Below are 20,788 nucleotides of genomic sequence, written 5' to 3' on the forward strand. Positions count from 1 at the left end.
AGTGGTTATCGCACGGGCTTCCAAACCAGTGGTAGCCGGTCCGATTCCGTCTCCCGGAGCGCCGGTGCCAAACGATGCACCTTTCGATTGGCGCGGTTGGCTGCCTACGGTGCGAAAGAAGTTCAACATACGTACGGACGTACAATGGGCTCGCGTCTGTCTACACCCCCTAGCCCAGGCGGTGATCGTCGTGAAGCCAGCGGTGGTCCTGGTGGTTGGAGTGGTGTTGGCGGCAGTGGTGGTGGTGGTGGTGCTGGTGGTAGTTGCCGTGGTGGTTGTAGTGATGGTGGTGGGAACAGTAATGGTCATGGTGGTTGTGGTAGAAGTGGTGTTGGTTATAGTGATGGTTATGGTGGTTGTAGTAGCAGTGGCGGCCTGTCCCGTGTTGTAATTTGCCGTGCGTGTGTGTGTACGTGCGTATGTACATGTGTGTGTGTGCGTGTATGTGTACGTGCGTGTGTACGTGTGTGTGTGTACTTGTGTGTGTGTGTGTACATGTGTGTGTGTACGTGTGTGTGTACGTGTGTGTGTGTGTGTACGTGTGTACGTGTGCATGTGTACGTGTGTGTGTACGTGTGTGCGTGCGTGTTTGGCTGTGAAGAGGAGGAGATGTATCCGGTGAACATGGGCGTTCTCGTCGGAAAGATTCATCCAGGAATCCCGGTGCCTCCCGGCTTCAGGGACGACCGACGGGGAAAGCTCAGGCCAGGTGTGAAACGTGACTCTGCGATGATCATGATGGTGGCGGTGACATTTTCATTGACCCCCTTACAGAGAATGAACCAGAGGCGTGGAAAACCATAGACAAGCATAAAGGCGCCACCAATTGCCCAAGTTCTGCTGTCCTATGTTGGAATGTTTGGCCAACAATGATGATGCTCATAATACAGGTTATTGGGTTTGATCGCGCAAGATTAAATGTGTCGTAACCCTTCATCGCCCGCCACAGCCAATAGGGTTTGCAACGTTAACAATGCGCCAATTATAGTAGTAGATTTTTACCCTTTTAAACTGGTACAAAACTGACACCTTTATTCAAGTCATCATGTTTGCAATAACCACAACACAAGTAGTCAAAAAAGCAAACAAAAATAAGCTTCTTTTTGTTTGCTTTTTTGACTACTTGTGTTGTGGTTATGGAAAACATGATGCCTTGAATAAAGGTGTCAGTTTTGTACCAGTTTAAAAGGGTAAAAACCTACTACTATATTTTGCCACTGGTAAAAGAGATCTCATAGAATGCGCCAATTAGTTACGACTTTAGCCCACCGGTGTGTTGGAGAGCAAATCCACAACATTGACAAATTGAATACGGCGTTTCGCTGGTAATTACACCCAGCATCATCGGGCGATTTGCCAGAATAGTGAAGCCATCCATCTGCTTCTGGTCTTAAATCGAGCAGCAGTAGCACGACGCCATCACGGAACCCAATCAGGTGCAGAAATCAGAGGCGGAGGAAGGGGGGGGGGGGTATTATAATTATACAATAGGTTAGTAAGCAGTTAATTACTATGCGTTTCCTCTATAAGGAATTGTAGTTGCATAATGTACGCTGCCTCAGTAATCCACCCCCATCATTGTGCAAGAGCGCAGAAGGGTGGTCAACACATCTACGCCTCTATATAAGGAACGAAACAGTAAGACTTCTCTACAAATCTGGCTGTCGCCTGATGAAGCTGGTTGTAATTACTGGCGAAACATCGTACTCAGATTGTAAATGTTGTGGCTTTGCTCTGCAACACACCGGCGTGCTGTACTAGTACACTACAGTATACACTACACTACTATACACTACACTATACACTACTATACACTACTATACACTACACTACTATACACTACACTATACACTACACTACTATACACTACACTATACACTACACACTAGTGCTCTACTAGTACACTACACTATACACTACACTATACACTACTATACACTACACTACACCATACACTACACTATACACTACACTACACACTATACACTACTATACACTACACTATACACTACACACTACACTATACACTACACTATACTATATACTACTATACACTACACTATACACTACTATACACTACACACTACACTACACACTACACACTACACTACACACTATACACTACTATACACTACACTATACACTACACACTACACTATACACTACTATACACTACACACTACACTATACACTATACACTACTATACACTACACTACACACTACACTACACACTATACACTACTATACACTACACTATACACTACACACTACACTATACACTACTATACACTACACTATACACTACTATACACTACACTATACACTACACTATACACTACACTATACACTACTATACACTACACTACACCATACACTACACTATACACTACACTACACACTATACACTACTATACACTACACTATACACTACACACTACACTATACACTACACTATACTATATACTACTATACACTACACTATACACTACACTATACACTACACTATACGCTACACTATACACTACACACTACACTATACACTACTATACACTACACTACTATACACTACACTATACACTACTATACACTACACTACTATACACTACACTATACACTACACTATACACTACTATACACTACACTATACACTATACACTACACTATACACTACTATACACTACACTATACACTACTATACACTACACTATACACTACTATACACTACACTATACACTATACACTACACTATACACTACTATACACTACTATACACTACACTATACACTACACTATACACTACTATACACTACACTATACACTACACACTACACTATACACTACTATACACTACACTACTACACACTACACTATACACTACACTATACACTACTACACACTACACTATACACTACTATACACTACACTACACACTACACTACACACTACACTACACACTACACTACACACTACACTACACACTACACTATACACTACTATACACTACACTATACACTACACTATACACTATACACTACACTATACACTACACTATACACTACTATACACTACACTATACACTACACTATACACTACACTACACACTACACTACACTATATAACCTCGTGCCACGGCAGATCCCTCGCCTACTTCAGCAGTTTCTTCTTGCCGTGGTTGTCCCACCTGATGACGATTGCTCGCGTTGCGATCGAAACGTCGTGATCTATTGTTTTTTTACCTGCGTGACTTTACCGAAAGAACCAAAGAGTTTAGTTTTAGGGATGTTAGCTATCGCAGCGTGATAGGCAAATCGCCCGGCCGTTTCACCGCCACGTCACCGCCGCCGCCGGGTTCAACCCAGATTTGAACTCCGCCCTCCTCGCGATCATCGTCGCCTTCATCGTCAGCCATGATCCATCCACTGCTGCCTGACGAAGGCCTTCCACAAGCCACCGCCGTCTCTCTCATGCAAAGGTCCCCCCATGCACACGGCTGCCTCGGCAGTTTAAAATAGCTGTCATCTATCCGGCGGGGAGGCACTTGCCAACCCCAGCGGTGGCGCGAGTGAGCAATTGCAGGGCCGTGCCTTTACCTCGACCTTTTTTTATTTACCTAACGCACCCCCCCTCCACACTGTGTCCACCTGACTCGCCTACCCGGTGGGAGCCACTCAACCCCCCCCCCCCTCTCCGCCCCCCCCCCCTGACAGTGACGTACCTGAACTACGGCCCCTACAGCGGGCAGCCACCGGTGCCGCCGCCGCCACCGCCGCCGCCCTACGAAGGCCCCCTCGCCGGCCTGCTCGACGGCGCCGCCTCCTCCTCCCAGCTGCTCTACTCCACCTACGGGGACGACGCCGCCGTGCAGTACGCGCTCAGGTGAGGCCTCGCCCAGGCCGGCGGCCGCGGGGTCCCGCGTTGGAGTACCGCGCGGCAAAGGTGAGCCGGGCTCGTGGTCGGATGAGCACGCCCGCGTGCCAGTCGGCGGTTCACGTTCCAGGTGGACTGCGACCGTCAAAGGAATGGTGCCGCCCCCATAGTCGCCCCCATAGTCGCCCACATAGTCGCCCGCCCTCCCCCCCCCGGTGATCCGTGGATCAAACAAATCGCTTGAGACGTCGATGTACTGCCACGAAGAGCAATCAACGCAAACGCTGTCGCAAGAGGTCACGCGGTTTGGCGCAACGGTCCTTCGCTGACTGTGCGCAATCAACTAATGAATGTGTGACACGTGTGCGTGTGTGCGTGTGTGCATGCGTGCGCCTATGTACAGCCTACAGGTGTATAGTGGGGAGCGGCAGCGTAGTGGTTAGCGCACTGCGCTACGAACCCGGCAAGCTGACTCCCGGTCACTGCCGAGATCGGTGACGGATGTCTGCACCGGTGCTGGGACCGCTCCTGGGTCGACTCAGCCTTAAAATGATTACCCGGTGCGATGTGTGTAAACATCAGCATCGGGGCGACAAATGTGGCCAGGCGTGGTGCTGGCCCATGAGGTGCAGTAACTGCACTTGCCCCAACAGTCTGTCCAAGGCTATACGGTGGATCTTTGTCTTTGTGCAGTCTGCAGGAGTTCGCCAAGGGCTGTGGGGAGTACGCGGCGCGTGTGGTGGATGATCTTCTCGACGCCCTCACCAGCGGGGAGCACTCACGCACGCTGCGCCTGCTACACGAGGTCACGACCCCACCCCAAGGGATTGTGGGACAACGGGGAGTAGCAAATTTGTTTTTTTCAATGAACACGCGCAGTTATTTCGCCAGTCCACTCCGCATACTGAAACATGACGTAAAGTATTCTTCACAAAACCTATGAAGAACTTTACCGTCGTAAAATAAACAAGCGGATAATATAGCTCCTTCACAGCATCTCTCTCTCTCTCTACACATCCCATCAGTCCCACGGCCTTCTGGGAGCGAATAATTCTAGGAGCTTAAATTTCGATTTAAAGTTTTCGTGGCTGCAGGGATTCATCTTCTTGGTTCTTTCGGTAAAGTCACCTATTTTATTATTTTCCTTCTACATGACTTTACCGAAAGAACCAAGAAGATGACTTCTAGGAGCATTGACTCAGCACAAGAAAACTGAGGACCGGCTTTGACGTCCACTGCCTCGTCAGCAGGCTCAGGATCGCTTGAATCAATGTCGCTGAACTGCCAGTTTATTGGTTTAAGAGTATTTGGTTGCTATAAATGTCCACGTGATAAGCCACTTCGTTGAGCTATCACTCGCGATAGCCAGGTCGCTTCTGAAGAATAAATATACATTTCGATTTAAAGCTGTCTTAACTGCAGGGATTCATCTTCTTGGTTCTTTCAGTAGATGACGCTGTCTTTCCGACAGCCCTGTTCTTCACCTGAGGACGGCTGCTTGCGTTGTGGCCGAAACGTCGTGAGAATTGTATTTTATTATGTTTTATTTTTATTATTTTATTATTTCCCTTCTACGTGACTTTACCGAAAGAACCAAGAAGAATAAATATACAGCTCAGTGGGCCTTACCTGGTCAAATAAAATAAAATAGTTTATAGTTATAGGCAAGGACCCTCCCTGTTCGATATGGGTGCTCCCACTCCACGTACTGGTCAGCACCTCATGCCCTCTGCTGACAATGTAGCCCCACAGTAACCTAACACACCTGTGTATGCATGGCCTTCGCCAGTCCAAGCGCTCAAAACCTGCTTCGCTTCCGAGATGTATCGAGTATGGGATTGGCCGTAGGCAGTAAGTGTCGGGGAGACTTACACGATTTTATTTTGACCCTTGTAGTTTCATTTTGTTCGTCTCTTCAAGCTCATTCCGATTGTGCTCCTGGCACCATGCCGTGAGGTGAAAGCATCCAATCGGATCCCTCACAGGGCAGTGCACCCACCCCGTGTCTTCGAGAATGGCCCACAGAACGAGAGATCCCAGAACTACTTCTGAGCTCCCACGCTAAAGGCACTGCGCTTTCCCATGTCCCTGGCACAGGTTTCCCTCGCTCTACGCGGGTTCGGTTTGTGCGATTTCACGATTACAGGCAGTCTTCTACTTACGATGGAGATACGTTACGACAACCCCATCGTAAGTCAAAAAGATCGTAAGTCGAAGATGGCCCTACCTACTCAGGAGTCTTAAAGAATGGTGATCATTTAGCAAAACAGAGCAATTTATAGTACCGTACTGTATAAACTATATACTGTATGTATTTATTAATTACAATACTGTATTGCACAGTAAAATGTAAAGTGAAAAAAACAAGGTCAATTCTTAGCCGACCTATATGAACTGCAATTTAATAGAAAGTTTTTTCAGGAAACAATCCTATCTGCATCGCACCAGGCGGGAGATGCGTACAGAACATCCCGGCAGCGTCCCAACATACAGCATCGTACCTCGTACACTGCTGCGTTTGCCTGCCACTCGAAATTTAAATTATTTTACCATTTTGTCATATCGCTATCGCCATCGTAAGATCGAAATATCGTAAGTCGGACCATCGTAACTCGGGGACTATCTGTATATATGTGTTTGTGTGTGGCTAACTTATTTCTGTGCAAAATCTATCATGTTACGCGCCTTGAATTCACTCCACATGCGGCTGCATGTTCGGATGTGGGACAGCGTTGGGTGCTGTGTGTGTACTGTGTGTGGGTGTACTGTGTGCGTACTGTGTGCACTGTGTGTGTACTCTGTGAGCTGTGCGCGTACTGTGTGTGCTGTGTGTGTGCTGTGTGTGTAATGTGTGTACCTTGTGTACCGTGTGCATACTGTGTACTGTGTGTGGGTGTACTGTGTGCGTTCTGTGTACTGTGTGTGTACTCTGTGAGCTGTGCACGTACTGTGTGTGCTGTGTGTGTGCTGTGTGTGTAATGTGTGTACCTTGTGTACCGTGTGCATACTGTGTACTGTGTGTGGGTGTACTGTGTGCGTTCTGTGTACTGTGTGGGTGCTGTGTGTACTGTGTGTGTACTCTGTGAGCTCTGCGTGTACTGTGTGCATACGGTTTGTACTGTGTGTGTACTGTGTGCGTGTACTGTGTGTAATGTGTATGTGTAATGTGTGTACCGTGTGTGTACTGTGTGTGTGTACTGTGTGTGTGTACTGTGTGTGTGTTGTGTGTGTAATGACATGATTCCTTGCAAAAGGTTTCAGTTTGGTGTTTTAACATCTTAACACAACTGTTTTATTGCCAGAGAGGGGAAAACCTATTCTTATATTTTGATACTGGCAAAGGAGGTCCCATAATGTTAACTAAGGTGTTTTTATTTTACCAGGTGAGGCCCAGTGAGCGATGTAGCTCTTATTTCAGAAGCGAACTGGCCGTCACAAATGAAAGCTGAACGAAGTGGCTTGTCATCGCGTGGAAATTTATAGCAGCCAAATACTCGAGACGAGTGACATTGGTTTTAAATGTGGAGGGAAAAACCAGAGGGCCCACGTGAAAAATCCACGCGACCACGGGGAGAAAGAGACACGCAAACTCTGAATATACAGCAGCAGGCGTCAGGGTCAGGATCGAACCCACGACTTCCTGCGTACCAGGCAAGGTAGTTAACATCTCCTAGCCACCGTGATGATGATGAGAGAGACACGCAAACTCCGAAGATACAGCAGGCGTCAGGGTCAGCATCGAACCCACGACTTCCTGCGTACCAGGTGAGGTAGTTAACATCTCCTAGCCACCGTGATGATGATGAGAGAGAGACACGCAAACTCCGAATATACAGCAGGCGTAAGAGTCAGGATCGAACCCACGACTTCCTGCATACCAGGCAAGGTAGTTAACATCTAGCCAGCGTGATGATGATGAGGGAGAGACACGCAAACTCCGAATATACAGCAGGCGTCAGGGTCAGGATCGAACCCACGACTTCCTGCATACCAGGCAAGGTAGTTAACATCTCCTAGCCACCGTGATGATGATGAGAGAGAGACACGCAAACTCCGAATATACAGCAGGCGTCAGGGTCAGGATCGAACCCACGACTTCCTGCGTACCAGGCGAGGTAGTTAACATCTCCTAGCCACCGTGATGATGATGAGAGAGAGAGAGACACGCAAACTCCGAATATACAGCAGCAGGCGTCAGGGTCAGGATCGAACCCACGACTTCCTGCGTACCAGGCGAGGGTAGTTAACATCTCCTAGCCACCGTGATGATGATGAGAGAGAGACACGCAAACTCCGAAGATACAGCAGCAGGCGTCAGGGTCAGGATCGAACCCACGACTTCCTGCGTACCAGGCGAGGTAGTTAACATCTCCTAGCCACCGTGATGATGATGATGAGAGAGAGACACGCAAACTCCGAATATACAGCAGCAGGCGTCAGGGTCAGGATCGAACCCACGACTTCCTGCGTACCAGGCAAGGTAGTTAACATCTCCTAGCCACCGTGGCAAACCCCGTGACCGCCCGACTCGGCCCGCATCACCACCGCCCCGTTAATCTGAATTAGACGTAATTGCAAGAATGACCTCAGTTTAGTTCAACCCTCATCACCTAATGGGGCGACGGCACACATTGGCTGTCGTTCGTCATCCGCTCGCTGTCGGGGACGTTCTAATTAACCGCGTAAGTGCCCTTCAGTGTTTCGGAACGTAAAACCGCGCCTAATTGTCAGCTGTGGGTATGTTGACTGAGAAGGTGGCACTCTCAATTTGTCCGCCCCCTTGACAAAGCGTTCCCTTCGGAATGTTCCGATACGGCACGCGACGCCCGCTCGTGTTTGGAGTTACGTTGGCGGACAGAGGGGGGCAGGGGGGGCATGGGGGGGAGCAGCACATGCGTGAGAGAACTTGCGCAGGTTGACACGGACGGAGTTCAAACCGTGACGAAAAGTCAAGTGGCAGCCAAGGAATGGAATGTGGCCGAAGGGGAGAGGGACGTCCGGCGGAGGAGATGGAGCAATTGAAATCAGCTCGCTGAGTTTAACAGGCTCTGGACGGCTTGCCACATCGCAGAATCGTGGGGAGGCCTTCATCCAGCAGTGGATTGAGCATGGCTGATGATGATGATGATGGTGGCGCGTCCCATTTAAAACATGCGGCATGTTTTTAGATTGAAAACTGATTTCTTTAGAGCTGGTTTGTGTGTTTTATTTGTTGTCTCTTACCCTGCATCTCCGCTCAGCACAGTTGGCTACGCACGGTGCGAAAGAAGTTCAACAAATATGTAAAAAAAAAAAGTTCAACAATTATGTAAAATATGTAATTTTTTTGGTTAAGAGATAATTAAAACAAAAGGCACCTATGTAAATAATTGTTTAACTTTTTTTTTTACAAATATGTAAATATTTGTTTTTACAAATATGTAAATATTTGTTGAAAATATTTGTTGAACTTATTTTTGACAGCAGACGATGCCTCCTCGCTCATCTGCTCCCCCCCCCCCCCCCAGCGTCGTCCATCAAGGCAGCCACGCACAGCTGACGACTCACGCACCGGTGCCGGTTACGATGGGAACGAAAATGAATGCAAATTTTTTTTGGTTAAGAGATAATTCAAAACAAAAGGCACCGCGTGCAGTAAAGTTTTACACCGCAGTGATCATTTCTGAACAAACTCGGTTGCGTGATTTCTCCGCAGAGGGGGAGGGAGCGATACGTGGCTGTGGTTTCACGTTCGCTCACTGTTTGGGTCGGTATTCTTCACCCATTTTCAGAGGCGGGGGTGGAGGGGGGTCACTTTCGCCGATAAGGACATCATCAGTGTGAGGGCCGCCACACATTTGAAACCGCTGGGGTTTGGCAACACAATGATGATGATGATGGGGGGTGTTTTCTATTTTGTGTATCGTTGGGGGCCGCACATCAGAGGCCCGCAGTAAAGGCCACCAGGGGCCGCCAGGGCCTTGCGACGAAGAACGGTGCTTTAATGAATAAAACGCTCACGTAGCGCCCATTTGAAAGTTTTTCACAACAGGAAGTCACCGCGGCACACACGTGGGAAATTCCCGACACCCGGCTCGGTTAACGCTGCAACGTCCGGCCAACGTTTGACAACCGAACCGGTCACCCTCTCCCTCACCACCGCTGCAGGCTGCGGTTGTCAAAACAGCTGTGAAAGGGGTCACTTGGGTGAGGTCAGAGGTCGGAGCCGCTGAGGCGGCACCGCTAAGACTCGGGGTTGGAATCCGGGCTTCAGTCACCCGTCCGTGATGTAAATACGTAGGCATCGGATCTCAAGCGCGACGAGTTGATGGTATCGGCTCGGTCCAGGCGATTACTGCGCAGCAACAACAACAAACACTTTAATTAAATGAAGTTCTTCCCATAGTTTGGCTACGTTTCTGCTCCGTGAGTAAAGAAAAAATCGGATTCCTTGTCATGCGACGAAAGTTACCCTCGCCGAGTGGAGAGGTCACTTGAAGGGGTTTCAGAGGTAGCTCTGCAGTGTCCACTTCCGCGGGCTGTTCTCTGGCACCGTGGGTTTTGCTGCTCTGTAACAAAAGCTGATGGATTTTTTTTCCCGGCCCATGACATAACACGGATGGCGGGATCGTGATAAGAAATTTGAGAAAATATTTAAATGTAAATGTTTACATGTTACAAAAATAATTTGAACAGTTGAAAAAGTCAAATAAAGACACCTATTAATGCCGCTCCATTGGCTGGCGCAGTCAACAGAACGCCGAGATGTCAAGCTGCATTGGCATGTAAATAATTTCCTAACAAATTAGAATTTGTAACGAGCACAGGTTTTATTCCCTCCTAGAGCGAGAGAAAATCACGTGCTGGGTTACTCCAGTGACACCTTCACCCGCAGATTCCCACGCTGCCGTTACAGAAGCAGCAGCAGCAGAAGGAGAAAGTGGAACAGGTCATCGTCGCTGCCCTGGCAGAAGAAACGCAGGTGAGACGCCACCGCTCGCTGTCACCACCAAAGACAAGAACACGCATACCCTCCCCCCCCCCCCCCCCCCGTATGGCCCACACAGGCTGCTGTACACAGTACGCACACGCAGCACCTATGAAGGCCAGCACAGCACACGAGGGGTTGGGTGGCCGTCACCACACCCGGCCGCCTTTGTCTCCCCAGTGGTGATGTTTACACACCGCACCAGCTACTAAGTTGAGTCCCCGTCAAACCAGGGGAAGATTGCTTCAGATGTTGATGCCAGCCATGGCCGGGAATCTAACCCGGGGTCAGTTGAGGCTCCCTGTTAATCGACTCGGCCGACCTGCCCTGGGGCAACGGTCGGCTTACTGGACCTGCGATCCGGAGGTGTCGCCCGGCTCGACTCGATCTCCCGGCGCCTGCTGGGTAAAACAAAGCAGGGGGGGCAAAGTTTCTTAAAATCCCCCCAGCAACGGAACTCTGTCCACCCAGCAGCAGCAGCACGAATGGGGTCACCGCCACTACCACCACCACCACAGTCAAATCAGTCGGCAGGTCACGTGTGGTGGGGGTCAAGTGCGGCTACGCCCACCGGCTGGCTGGCAGAATGCACCGCGTCGCCGTGGGAGAGTAGCACCAAATACAATCTGTGGAGCTCCGCTGTGGTGGGCAAGGGTCCCTTCCGTCAGCGGTGGCACGAGCGAGCAATTGCCCGGGGCTGTGCCTTTTTTCCTTTCATCGGATGGTGGGCCTGCCGGCTTGGGTACAGGAGCGGGGCGCTGCACTAACCCCGGGTTATTTGCTCTGACTACTTTCGTGCAGATAAAGGCCGACCCGGGCGTCAGAAAAGTCTGCCACCCGAGCGCCGTTGATTTTGCATCGTTTGAACTGTCGCTGCTTGAGCCGTTTGGTAAGAGGACGTTGCGCGCACTGTCACGCTTCCGATTAGCACTGCTGGCTACACACGGCGCGAAAGAAGTTCAACACACGTACATAGCGGAATCGCATCCACGGCAGGTTTCAGAGTGGCAGAACGTAATAATTTAGTTTCATAATCAGCCATAATCAGCCATGATAAATCTACTGCTGGCCGGATGTCACAGTGGTGAGATGTTAACTACCTCGCCTGGTATACAGGAGGTCGTGGGTTTGATCCCAACCCTGACGCCTGCTGCTGTATATTTGGAGTTTGCGTGTCTCTCTCTCTCCCCGTGGTCGCGTGGATTTTTCTCTGGGTCCTCCGGCCTTTCCCTCCGCATTTAGAAAAGTGTGTTTCGAGTATTTGGCTGCTATACATTTCCACGCGATGATAAGCTGTACATTTCCAAGTGGTAAAGCCACTTCGTTGAGCTATCATTCATGGCCAGTTCATGTAGCTCAGTGGGCCTTACTTGGCAAAATATAAAATAGTTGAGATTTCGGATGAAGGTTTCAGGATGTTGGCCATCACAGTGCAAAAGACAAATCACTGGGCCACTCCACCGCCACGTGGCCACCGTCGGGTCCAACCCAGATTTGAATTCCGCATTCCAGCTCCGACCGCGGCGGAGGGGCGGCCGCCCTCCTCGCGATCATCGTCATCTTCATCGTCAGCCATGATCTATCCACTGCTGCCTGAAGAAGGCCTCCTACAAGCCGCCGCCGCCGTGTGTCATGTAACGGTCCACCTACCCGCCTGCACACGGGCTGATTTCATTGCTCCATCTCCGTGGTGAACGTCCTATTTGGCGGATTTTCGAATTACTTCTCGTGTGAGCATTTAACACATCCATGTGTGTGAGCGTGTGTGTGTAGTGGGGAGCGGTAGTGTAGTGGTCAGCACGCTGCGCTATGAACCCAATGACCCGGGTTCAATTCCCGCTCACGGCCAACACCAGTGACGATTATCTGAACCGGTCCTGGGCCTCCCCTAGGTCGACTCAGCCTCAAATGAGTACCTGGTGTGGTGTGTAAACATCGCTACTGGGGAGACAAAGGCGGTCGGGCGTGGTGCTGGCCACCCACCCCCTCGTGTGCCAGGGCAGCCTTCCTTCATATGTGCTCGCAAACAGCACTTGCCCTAAAAGTCTGTTAAGGCTATACAGGAAATCTTTGATATGTTAGACGTGTGTGTGTGTGTTTGCTCGGCCGCGTGTTCACGATTGCGTGCGTTGGAGCCCCGCTATGTCACCGCGCATTTTGACACTTCTTTCTTCAGGCAAGGAGAAGGCTGAAGGGAGCCAACAGGCCAGGCCAACGTCCGCCATCTTGCAGGAGCCGCAGGTGCCTGGGGCCAACCATGGTGAGGCCTTGTCACCACATTTATCATCGGCCATGATCAATCCACTGCTGGATGAAGGACTCTTCAGGCCGTCGCCGTCTCTCACAGTCGCACGATATCACATTCAATCCGCCCAGCACCTGCGAACGAGCTGATTGTATCGCTCCATCTCCACGGCGGACACGCTCTTGAGAATGCTCCCTTCTTTGGCTGCCACTCTATCGCCAGTCTTCACCACTGGCAAATCATCCCTCCTTGCCATGTGTCCCAGCCCAAGTCCGCTTACTTTTCTAACGGCTCATATGTTGTCTAGTAGCGGTCAGTTTGATGCGTACGTCCTGCGAACCATTGTGTTCCTCTCTCTGTCTGTTGGTGTAGTTTCCAAGCATGCACCTCTCGTGTAAATTCCCTCCTTTGCCAACTAAAGATTTTTTAATTCATGACTGTGGGAAGCCACCCAGAGTGTCTGGAGAATGCGGAATCTTTGTCCATATCTCTGTCCATCCGATTGTTAAAATATGTGCTCGTTAAACATAGTGTTTTATTCCTAATATCTGCCTACAACATGGAGTCGTGATAACTTTTGGAAATACGACCCAATGTGAACCCAATTTTGGTGTGAAGTTGTCAGTTGCTATTCGGGACTCCCCCGAAAAGGAAACCGGCTGCGTTGAGAGAACGCGACCCCAAAACACCTTCGCGTCCGAAGGCCGTGACATCGTTACACGTGATGCCATCCCATCGTGCAGCTTCAAACGTGACGTCATTATCGCTCATTCAGCGACAAACGCACGTTGGAACGCGGCCGCATAATCCACGAGCGCGCGGAAATGTTTCTTCATTGTTTCGCCGGTTGTTGCCTTTATTTATTTACCGATCGTTTTCTCTCGGAAGCAGTCGATCGCTTCATTCGTCGCGTTAATCATTTCACCGAGCGTTTCGCTCGCTCGATTTGACCGGGTTAGCGGTGGCCTCCCCTCGCCCGCCCGCCAGGCGACGGCCCGGCCGCGGGCCTCGTTGCCGCCCCCGCCGCGGTGGCCGCGGGCGACGTGGCTCCCAAGGCGAAGACGACAACGACGACGATGACGAAGATGATGGTCGCCATGTCGGCTGCCGGCACCGGGGCCCGGCCGTGCCCCGAGGAGGTGCCACCCCCGAGGCTCGTGCCCCAACCACCACCACCACCGCCGCCACCACCACCTCTCACTCCCTCGCTCGGTGGGTGGGGGTGGGTGTGGGTGGGTGTGGGTGAGTATAGGTGGGTATAGGTGGCTGTATATTGGGAGTGGGTGGGTATGGATTGATGTCAGTGACCGCAACGACGACGTGGCAGTGAAGCGGCCTATTCGCTGTGACAGCCAACGCAAGGGGAAGCCCCCACGACGTTGAGGGCTTCAGGGCCAAGTTCCGCTACCCCTCCCGTGCGTGAGTCTGCGTGCGTGAGCCTGAGTGCGTGAGTCTGAGTGCGTGAGTCTGAGTGCGTGAGTCTGAGTGCGTGAGTCTGAGTGCGTGAGTCTGAGTGCGTGAGTCTGAGTGCGTGAGCCTGAGTGCGTGAGTCTGAGTGCGTGAGTCTGAGTGCGTGAGTCTGAGTGCGTGAGTCTGAGTGCGTGAGTCTGAGTGCGTGAGTCTGAGTGCGTGAGTCTGAGTGCGTGAGTCTGCGTGCGTGAGCCTGAGTGCGTGAGTCTGAGTGCGTGAGTCTGAGTGCGTGAGCCTGAGTGCGTGAGTCTGAGTGCGTGAGTCTGAGTGCGTGAGTCTGAGTGCGTGAGCCTGAGTGCGTGAGTCTGAGTGCGTGAGTCTGAGTGCGTGAGTCTGAGTGCGTGAGTCTGAGTGCGTGAGTCTGAGTGCGTGAGTCTGAGTGCGTGAGTCTGAGTCTGATTGCGTGAGTCTGCGTGCGTGAGCCTGAGTGCGTGAGCCTGCGTGCGTGAGCCTGAGTGCGTGAGCCTGCGTGCGTGAGCCTGAGTGCGTGAGTCTGAGTGCGTGCGCCTGAGTGCGTGAGCCTGAGTGCGTGAGCCTGAGTGCGTGAGCCTGAGTGCGTGAGCCTGAGTGCGTGAGCCTGAGTGCGTGAGTCTGAGTGCGTGAGACTGAGTGCGTGAGTCTGAGTGCGTGAGACTGAGTGCGTGAGCCTGAGTGCGTGAGTCTGAGTGCGTGAGCCTGAGTGCGTGATGCTGCGTGCGTGAGTCTGAGCGCGTGAGTCTGAGCGCGTGAGTCTGAGCACGTGAGTCTGAGTGCGTGAGTCTGAGTGCGTGAGTCCGAGTGCGTGAGTCCGAGTGCGTGAGTCAGAGTGCGTGAGTCTAAGTACGTGAGTCTGAGTGCGTGAGTCTGAGTACGTGAGTCTGAGTGCGTGAGTCTGAGTGCGTGAGTCCGAGTGCGTGAGTCCGAGTGCGTGAGTCCGAGTGCGTGAGTCTGAGCGCGTGAGTCTGAGTGCGTGAGTCTGAGTGCGTGAGTCTGAGTGCGTGAGTCCGAGTGCGTGAGTCCGAGTGCGTGAGTCTGAGTGCGTGAGTCTGAGTGCGTGAGCCCGAGTGCGTGAGTCCGAGTGCGTGAGTCTGAGTGCGTGAGTCTGAGTGCGTGAGTCTGAGTGCGTGAGTCCGAGTGCGTGAGCCCGAGTGCGTGAGTCTGAGTGCGTGAGCCTGAGTGCGTGAGCCTGAGTGCGTGAGTCTGAGTGCGTGAGCCTGAGTGCGTGAGCCTGAGTGCGTGAGCCTGAGTGCGTGAGCCTGAGTGCGTGAGCCTGAGTGCGTGAGTCTGAGTGCGTGAGTCTGAGTGCGTGAGTCTGAGTGCGTGAGTCTGAGTGCGTGAGTCTGAGTGCGTGAGTCTGCGTGCGTGAGCCTGAGTGCGTGAGCCTGCGTGCGTGAGCCTGAGTGCGTGAGCCTGCGTGCGTGAGCCTGAGTGCGTGAGTCTGAGTGCGTGCGCCTGAGTGCGTGAGCCTGAGTGCGTGAGCCTGAGTGCGTGAGCCTGAGTGCGTGAGCCTGAGTGCGTGAGCCTGAGTGCGTGAATCTGAGTGCGTGAGACTGAGTGCGTGAGCCTGAGTGCGTGAGTCTGAGTGCGTGAGACTGAGTGCGTGAGCCTGAGTGCGTGAGTCTGAGTGCGTGAGCCTGAGTGCGTGATGCTGCGTGCGTGAGTCTGAGCGCGTGAGTCTGAGTGCGTGAGTCTGAGTACGTGAGTCTGAGTGCGTGAGTCTGAGTGCGTGAGTCCGAGTGCGTGAGTCCGAGTGCGTGAGTCAGAGTGCGTGAGTCTAAGTACGTGAGTCTGAGTGCGTGAGTCTGAGTGCGTGAGTCCGAGTGCGTGAGTCCGAGTGCGTGAGTCTGAGTGCGTGAGTCAGAGTGCGTGAGTCTGAGTGCGTGAGTCAGAGTGCGTGAGTCTGAGTGCGTGAGTCAGAGTGCGTGAGTCTGCGTGCGTGAGTCCGAGTGCGTGAGTCCGAGTGCGTGAGTCTGAGCGCGTGAGTCTGAGTGCGTGAGTCTAAGTACGTGAGTCCGAGTGCGTGAGTCCGAGTGCGTGAGTCCGAGTGCGTGAGTCTGAGTGCGTGAGCCTGAGTGCGTGAGCCTGAGTGCGTGAGCCTGAGTGCGTGAGCCTGAGTGCGTGAGCCTGAGTGCGTGAGCCTGAGTGCGTGAGTCTGAGTGCGTGAGTCTGAGTGCGTGAGCCTGAGTGCGTGAGTCTGAGTGCGTGAGTCTGAGTGCGTGAGCCTGAGTGCGTGAGTCTGAGTGCGTGAGTCCGAGTGCGTGAGCCCGAGTGCGTGAACCCGAGTGCGTGAGTCTGAGTGCGTGAGTCTGAGTGCGTGAGTCTGAGTGCGTGAGTCTGAGTGCGTGAGTCTGAGTGCGTGAGTCTGAGTGCGTGAGTCTGAGTGCGTGAGTCTGAGTGCGTGAGCCTGAGTGCGTGAGCCTGAGTGCGTGAGTCTGAGTGCGTGAGTCTGAGTGCGTGAGCCTGAGTGCGTGAGTCCGAGTGCGTGAGTCCGAGTGCGTGAGCCTGAGTGCGTGAACCTGAGTGCGTGAGTCTGAGTGCGTGAGCCTGAGTGCGTGAGTCTGCGTGCGTGAGTCTGAGTGCGTGAGTCTGAGTGCGTGAGTCTGAGTGCGTGAGCCTGAGTGCGTGAGCCTGAGTGCGTGAGCCTGAGTGCGTGAGTCTGCGTGCGTGAGTCTGAGTGCGTGAGCCTGAGTGCGTGAGCCTGAGTGCGTGAACCTGAGTGCGTGAGTCTGAGTGCGTGAGTCTGAGTGCGTGAGCCTGAGTGCGTGAACCTGAGTGCGTGAGTCTGAGTGCGTGAGCCTGAGTGCGTGAGTCTGCGTGCGTGAGTCTGAGTGCGTGAGTCTGAGTGCGTGAGTCTGAGTGCGTGAGTCTGAGTGCGTGAGTCTGAGTGCGTGAGTCCGAGTGCGTGAGTCCGAGTGCGTGAGTCCGAGTGCGTGAGTCCGAGTGCGTGAGTCTGAGTGCGTGAGCCTGCGTGCGTGAGTCTGAGTGCGTGAGCCTGAGTGCGTGAACCTGAGTGCGTGAGTCTGAGTGCGTGAGCCTGAGTGCGTGAGTCTGAGTGCGTGAGTCTGCGTGCGTGAGCCTGCGTGCGTGAGTCTGAGTGCGTGAGCCTGAGTGCGTGAGTCTGAGTGCGTGAGACTGAGTGCGTGAGCCTGAGTGCTTGAGTCTGAGTGCGTGAGCCTGAGTGCGTGAACCTGCGTGCGTGAGTCTGAGTGCGTGAGCCTGAGTGCGTGAACCTGAGTGCGTGAGTCTGAGTGCGTGAGCCTGAGTGCGTGAACCTGAGTGCGTGAGCCTGAGTGCGTGACCCTGAGTGCGTGAGTCTGAGTGCGTGAGCCTGAGTGCGTGAGCCTGAGTGCGTGAGCCTGAGTGCGTGAGTCTGAGTGCGTGAGCCTGAGTGCGTGAGACTGAGTGCTTGAGCCTGAGTGCTTGAGTCTGAGTGCGTGAGCCTGAGTGCGTGAACCTGCGTGCGTGAGTCTGAGTGCGTGAGCCTGCGTGCGTGAGCCTGCGTGCGTGAGCCTGAGTGCGTGAGCCTGCGTGCGTGAGCCTGCGTGCGTGAGCCTGAGTGCGTGAGCCTGAGTGCGTGAGCCTGAGTGCGTGAGTCTGAGTGCGTGAGCCTGAGTGCGTGAGTCTGAGTGCGTGAGTCTGAGTGCGTGAGCCTGAGTGCGTGAGCCTGAGTGCGTGAGTCTGAGTGCGTGAGCCTGAGTGCGTGAGTCTGAGTGCGTGAGTCTGAGTGCGTGAGCCTGAGTGCTTGAGCCTGAGTGCGTGAGCCTGAGTGCGTGAGCCTGAGTGCGTGAGCCTGAGTGCGTGAGTCTGAGTGCGTGAGCCTGAGTGCGTGAGTCTGAGTGCGTGAGTCTGAGTGCGTGAGCCTGAGTGCGTGAGTCTGAGTGCGTGAGTCTGAGTGCGTGAGCCTGAGTGCGTGAGCCTGAGTGCGTGAGTCTGAGTGCGTGAGTCTGAGTGCGTGAGTCTGAGTGCGTGAGCCTGAGTGCGTGAGTCTGAGTGCGTGAGCCTGAGTGCGTGAGCCTGAGTGCGTGAGTCTGAGTGCGTGAGTCTGAGTGCGTGAGCCTGAGTGCGTGAGCCTGAGTGCGTGAGTCTGAGTGCGTGAGCCTGAGTGCGTGAGCCTGAGTGCGTGAGTCTGAGTGCGTGAGCCTGAGTGCGTGAGCCTGAGTGCGTGAGCCTGAGTGCGTGAGCCTGAGTGCGTGAGCCTGAGTGCGTGAGCCTGAGTGCGTGAGTCTGAGTGCGTGAGTCTGAGTGCGTGAGCCTGAGTGCGTGAGTCTGAGTGCGTGAGTCTGAGTGCGTGAGCCTGAGTGCGTGAGCCTGAGTGCGTGAGTCTGAGTGCGTGAGTCTGAGTGCGTGAGTCTGAGTGCGTGAGCCTGAGTGCGTGAGTCTGAGTGCGTGAGCCTGAGTGCGTGAGCCTGAGTGCGTGAGTCTGAGTGCGTGAGTCTGAGTGCGTGAGTCTGAGTGCGTGAGTCTGAGTGCGTGAGCCTGAGTGCGTGAGCCTGAGTGCGTGAGTCTGAGTGCGTGAGCCTGAGTGCGTGAGCCTGAGTGCGTGAGCCTGAGTGCGTGAGTCTGAGTGCGTGAGCCTGAGTGCGTGAGCCTGAGTGCTTGAGTCTGAGCGCGTGAGCCTGAGCGCGTGAGCCTGAGCGCGTGAGCCTGAGTGCGTGAGCCTGAGTGCGTGAGCCTGAGTGCGTGAGCCCGAGTGCGTGAGCCTGAGCGCGTGAGCCCGAGTGCGTGAGCCTGAGTGCGTGAGTCTGAGTGCGTGAGCCTGAGTGCGTGAGTCTGAGTGCGTGAGTCTGAGTGCGTGAGCATTCGTGCCCGGCCGCTGAATCTCTGCCCCTTGCTGCTCTCTGACAGCTCATTCTGCCTGCTCCACTGCCTTGAAACCCCTGACCTCTGAGTTCGGGTGGATGGGTGGGTATGGGTGTGGGTGGGTATGGGTGCGTGGGTATGGGTGTGGGTGGGTGGCTATGGGTATGGGTGAGTATGTATGGCTGGGTGGGTGGGTATGGGTGGGTGGGTATGGGTGGGTGGGTGGGTATGGGTGGGTGGGTGGATGGGTATGAGTGTGAGGGGTGTAACACTAAATTCCCGTACAGATAAACGTATTGATCAACGTGCCGTGCCCTGGCCATAAGCCAAGGGTGGAGAGGGATCACCAACCCTCGCCTCCCACGGAGTATCGTGGTTGCCACCTCCTGTGGTTGCCACCTCCTGGCCTGCTGCGATACGGCAGCACAGCAAGCGGATTGCACTCCAGCTTGATTGGGAGCTTTCGTGACTGCAGGAATGACTCTTTGGTTCTTTGGGTAAAGTCACGTGGGAAGAGAAATCAATTAAATAATAGCACACAACGTTTCGATTGCAACACAAGCAATCATCTCTGTGTTGTATCGCATTATATTTTACTAGGTTTGTTTTCTCTTTCATTTGTACCTGATGATGATTGCTTGTGTTGCAATCGAAACGTCGTGTGCTATTATTTAATTTATTATTTCTTTGTACGTGACTTTATTCAAAGAACCAAAGTGTACTCCACCTGTGCGGGGGTTGGCGGTTACCCCCCCACTCCCTCGCGCACTTGGGTGTCCTCCGTGTACTCGGGTTTCCACCCACATAATATAGGACCGCAAAGCTTGGGCAATTGTTAGCCCCGGTTCTGGCCGCCTTCCGCTTGTCTGTGGTTTCCCACGCCTCGTAATCGTTTCAACTTTTCTCGCAATTGCGCTGTTCTCCTCGTATTTTCACGGCGCGATTGCCACGATCGGGACAACGTTGAATGCAATTGGTGAGGAAGACCAAAAGACGAACATCGCGGTCATAAAATAAGAAGCCGATACGTACAATTAAAAAACCCCGTGACGGTGCGACCCCCGCGTCTGCCCGGCAGGGTCGCCGTCGCAGCTGAGCGCCAACGAGGTGGAAGACGACGAGATCGACCGGGAGCTGCGCGAGTTCCTCCAGTCCCCGGGCTCCGACAGCGCCGCGTCGTAGCGGCACCACGCGGGCGGGTGGGCGGGCGGGCGCCGGCGTTGTGATGTCGTCCCCCTCCCACCCTTCCCCCCCAACTCTGCTGCCCGTTCGTAAGGACACGCGACGTCAATGAGGTCACGGGCCGGAGGACGTTGGGTAGAATCGTAGCGAGCGCCCATTAGCGATGGCTGTGTCGAGCGACGCTGATTGGATCGCACTGGGCGATGCTGATTGGATCGTAGCAGGCGAGGCTGATTGTATCGTAGCGGGCGACGCTGATTGGATCGTAGCGGGCGAC

General features: G+C 53.2%; 1 protein-coding gene across 2 annotated transcripts in view; it reads left to right on the forward strand.

The window, feature by feature from the left end:
- The window catches only part of LOC133355793 (bromodomain-containing protein 9-like), a 34,130-nt gene extending 13,601 nt beyond the window's left edge, over positions 1-20,529 (forward strand). Inside the window, exons 10-17 of one of the 2 annotated variants that reach the window (XM_061573151.1) lie at positions 602-709; positions 3,709-3,877; positions 4,562-4,673; positions 10,764-10,829; positions 11,637-11,724; positions 13,012-13,095; positions 14,068-14,292; positions 20,408-20,529. In XM_061573151.1, the coding sequence (XP_061429135.1) occupies positions 602-709; positions 3,709-3,877; positions 4,562-4,673; positions 10,764-10,829; positions 11,637-11,724; positions 13,012-13,095; positions 14,068-14,292; positions 20,408-20,511 (956 nt within the window). In that variant the 3' untranslated portion in view covers positions 20,512-20,529. The remainder of the gene's footprint in view (positions 1-601; positions 710-3,708; positions 3,878-4,561; positions 4,674-10,763; positions 10,830-11,636; positions 11,725-13,011; positions 13,096-14,067; positions 14,293-20,407) is intronic. The other variant, XM_061573152.1, reaches the window with a different exon arrangement.
- Positions 20,530-20,788: the final 259 nt, after the last annotated feature.

The sequence above is a fragment of the Lethenteron reissneri genome, chromosome 52 (assembly GCF_015708825.2).
Source record: "Lethenteron reissneri isolate LAM-NWPU_2019-01 chromosome 52, ASM1570882v1, whole genome shotgun sequence".
Lineage (NCBI taxonomy): Eukaryota > Metazoa > Chordata > Hyperoartia > Petromyzontiformes > Petromyzontidae > Lethenteron > Lethenteron reissneri.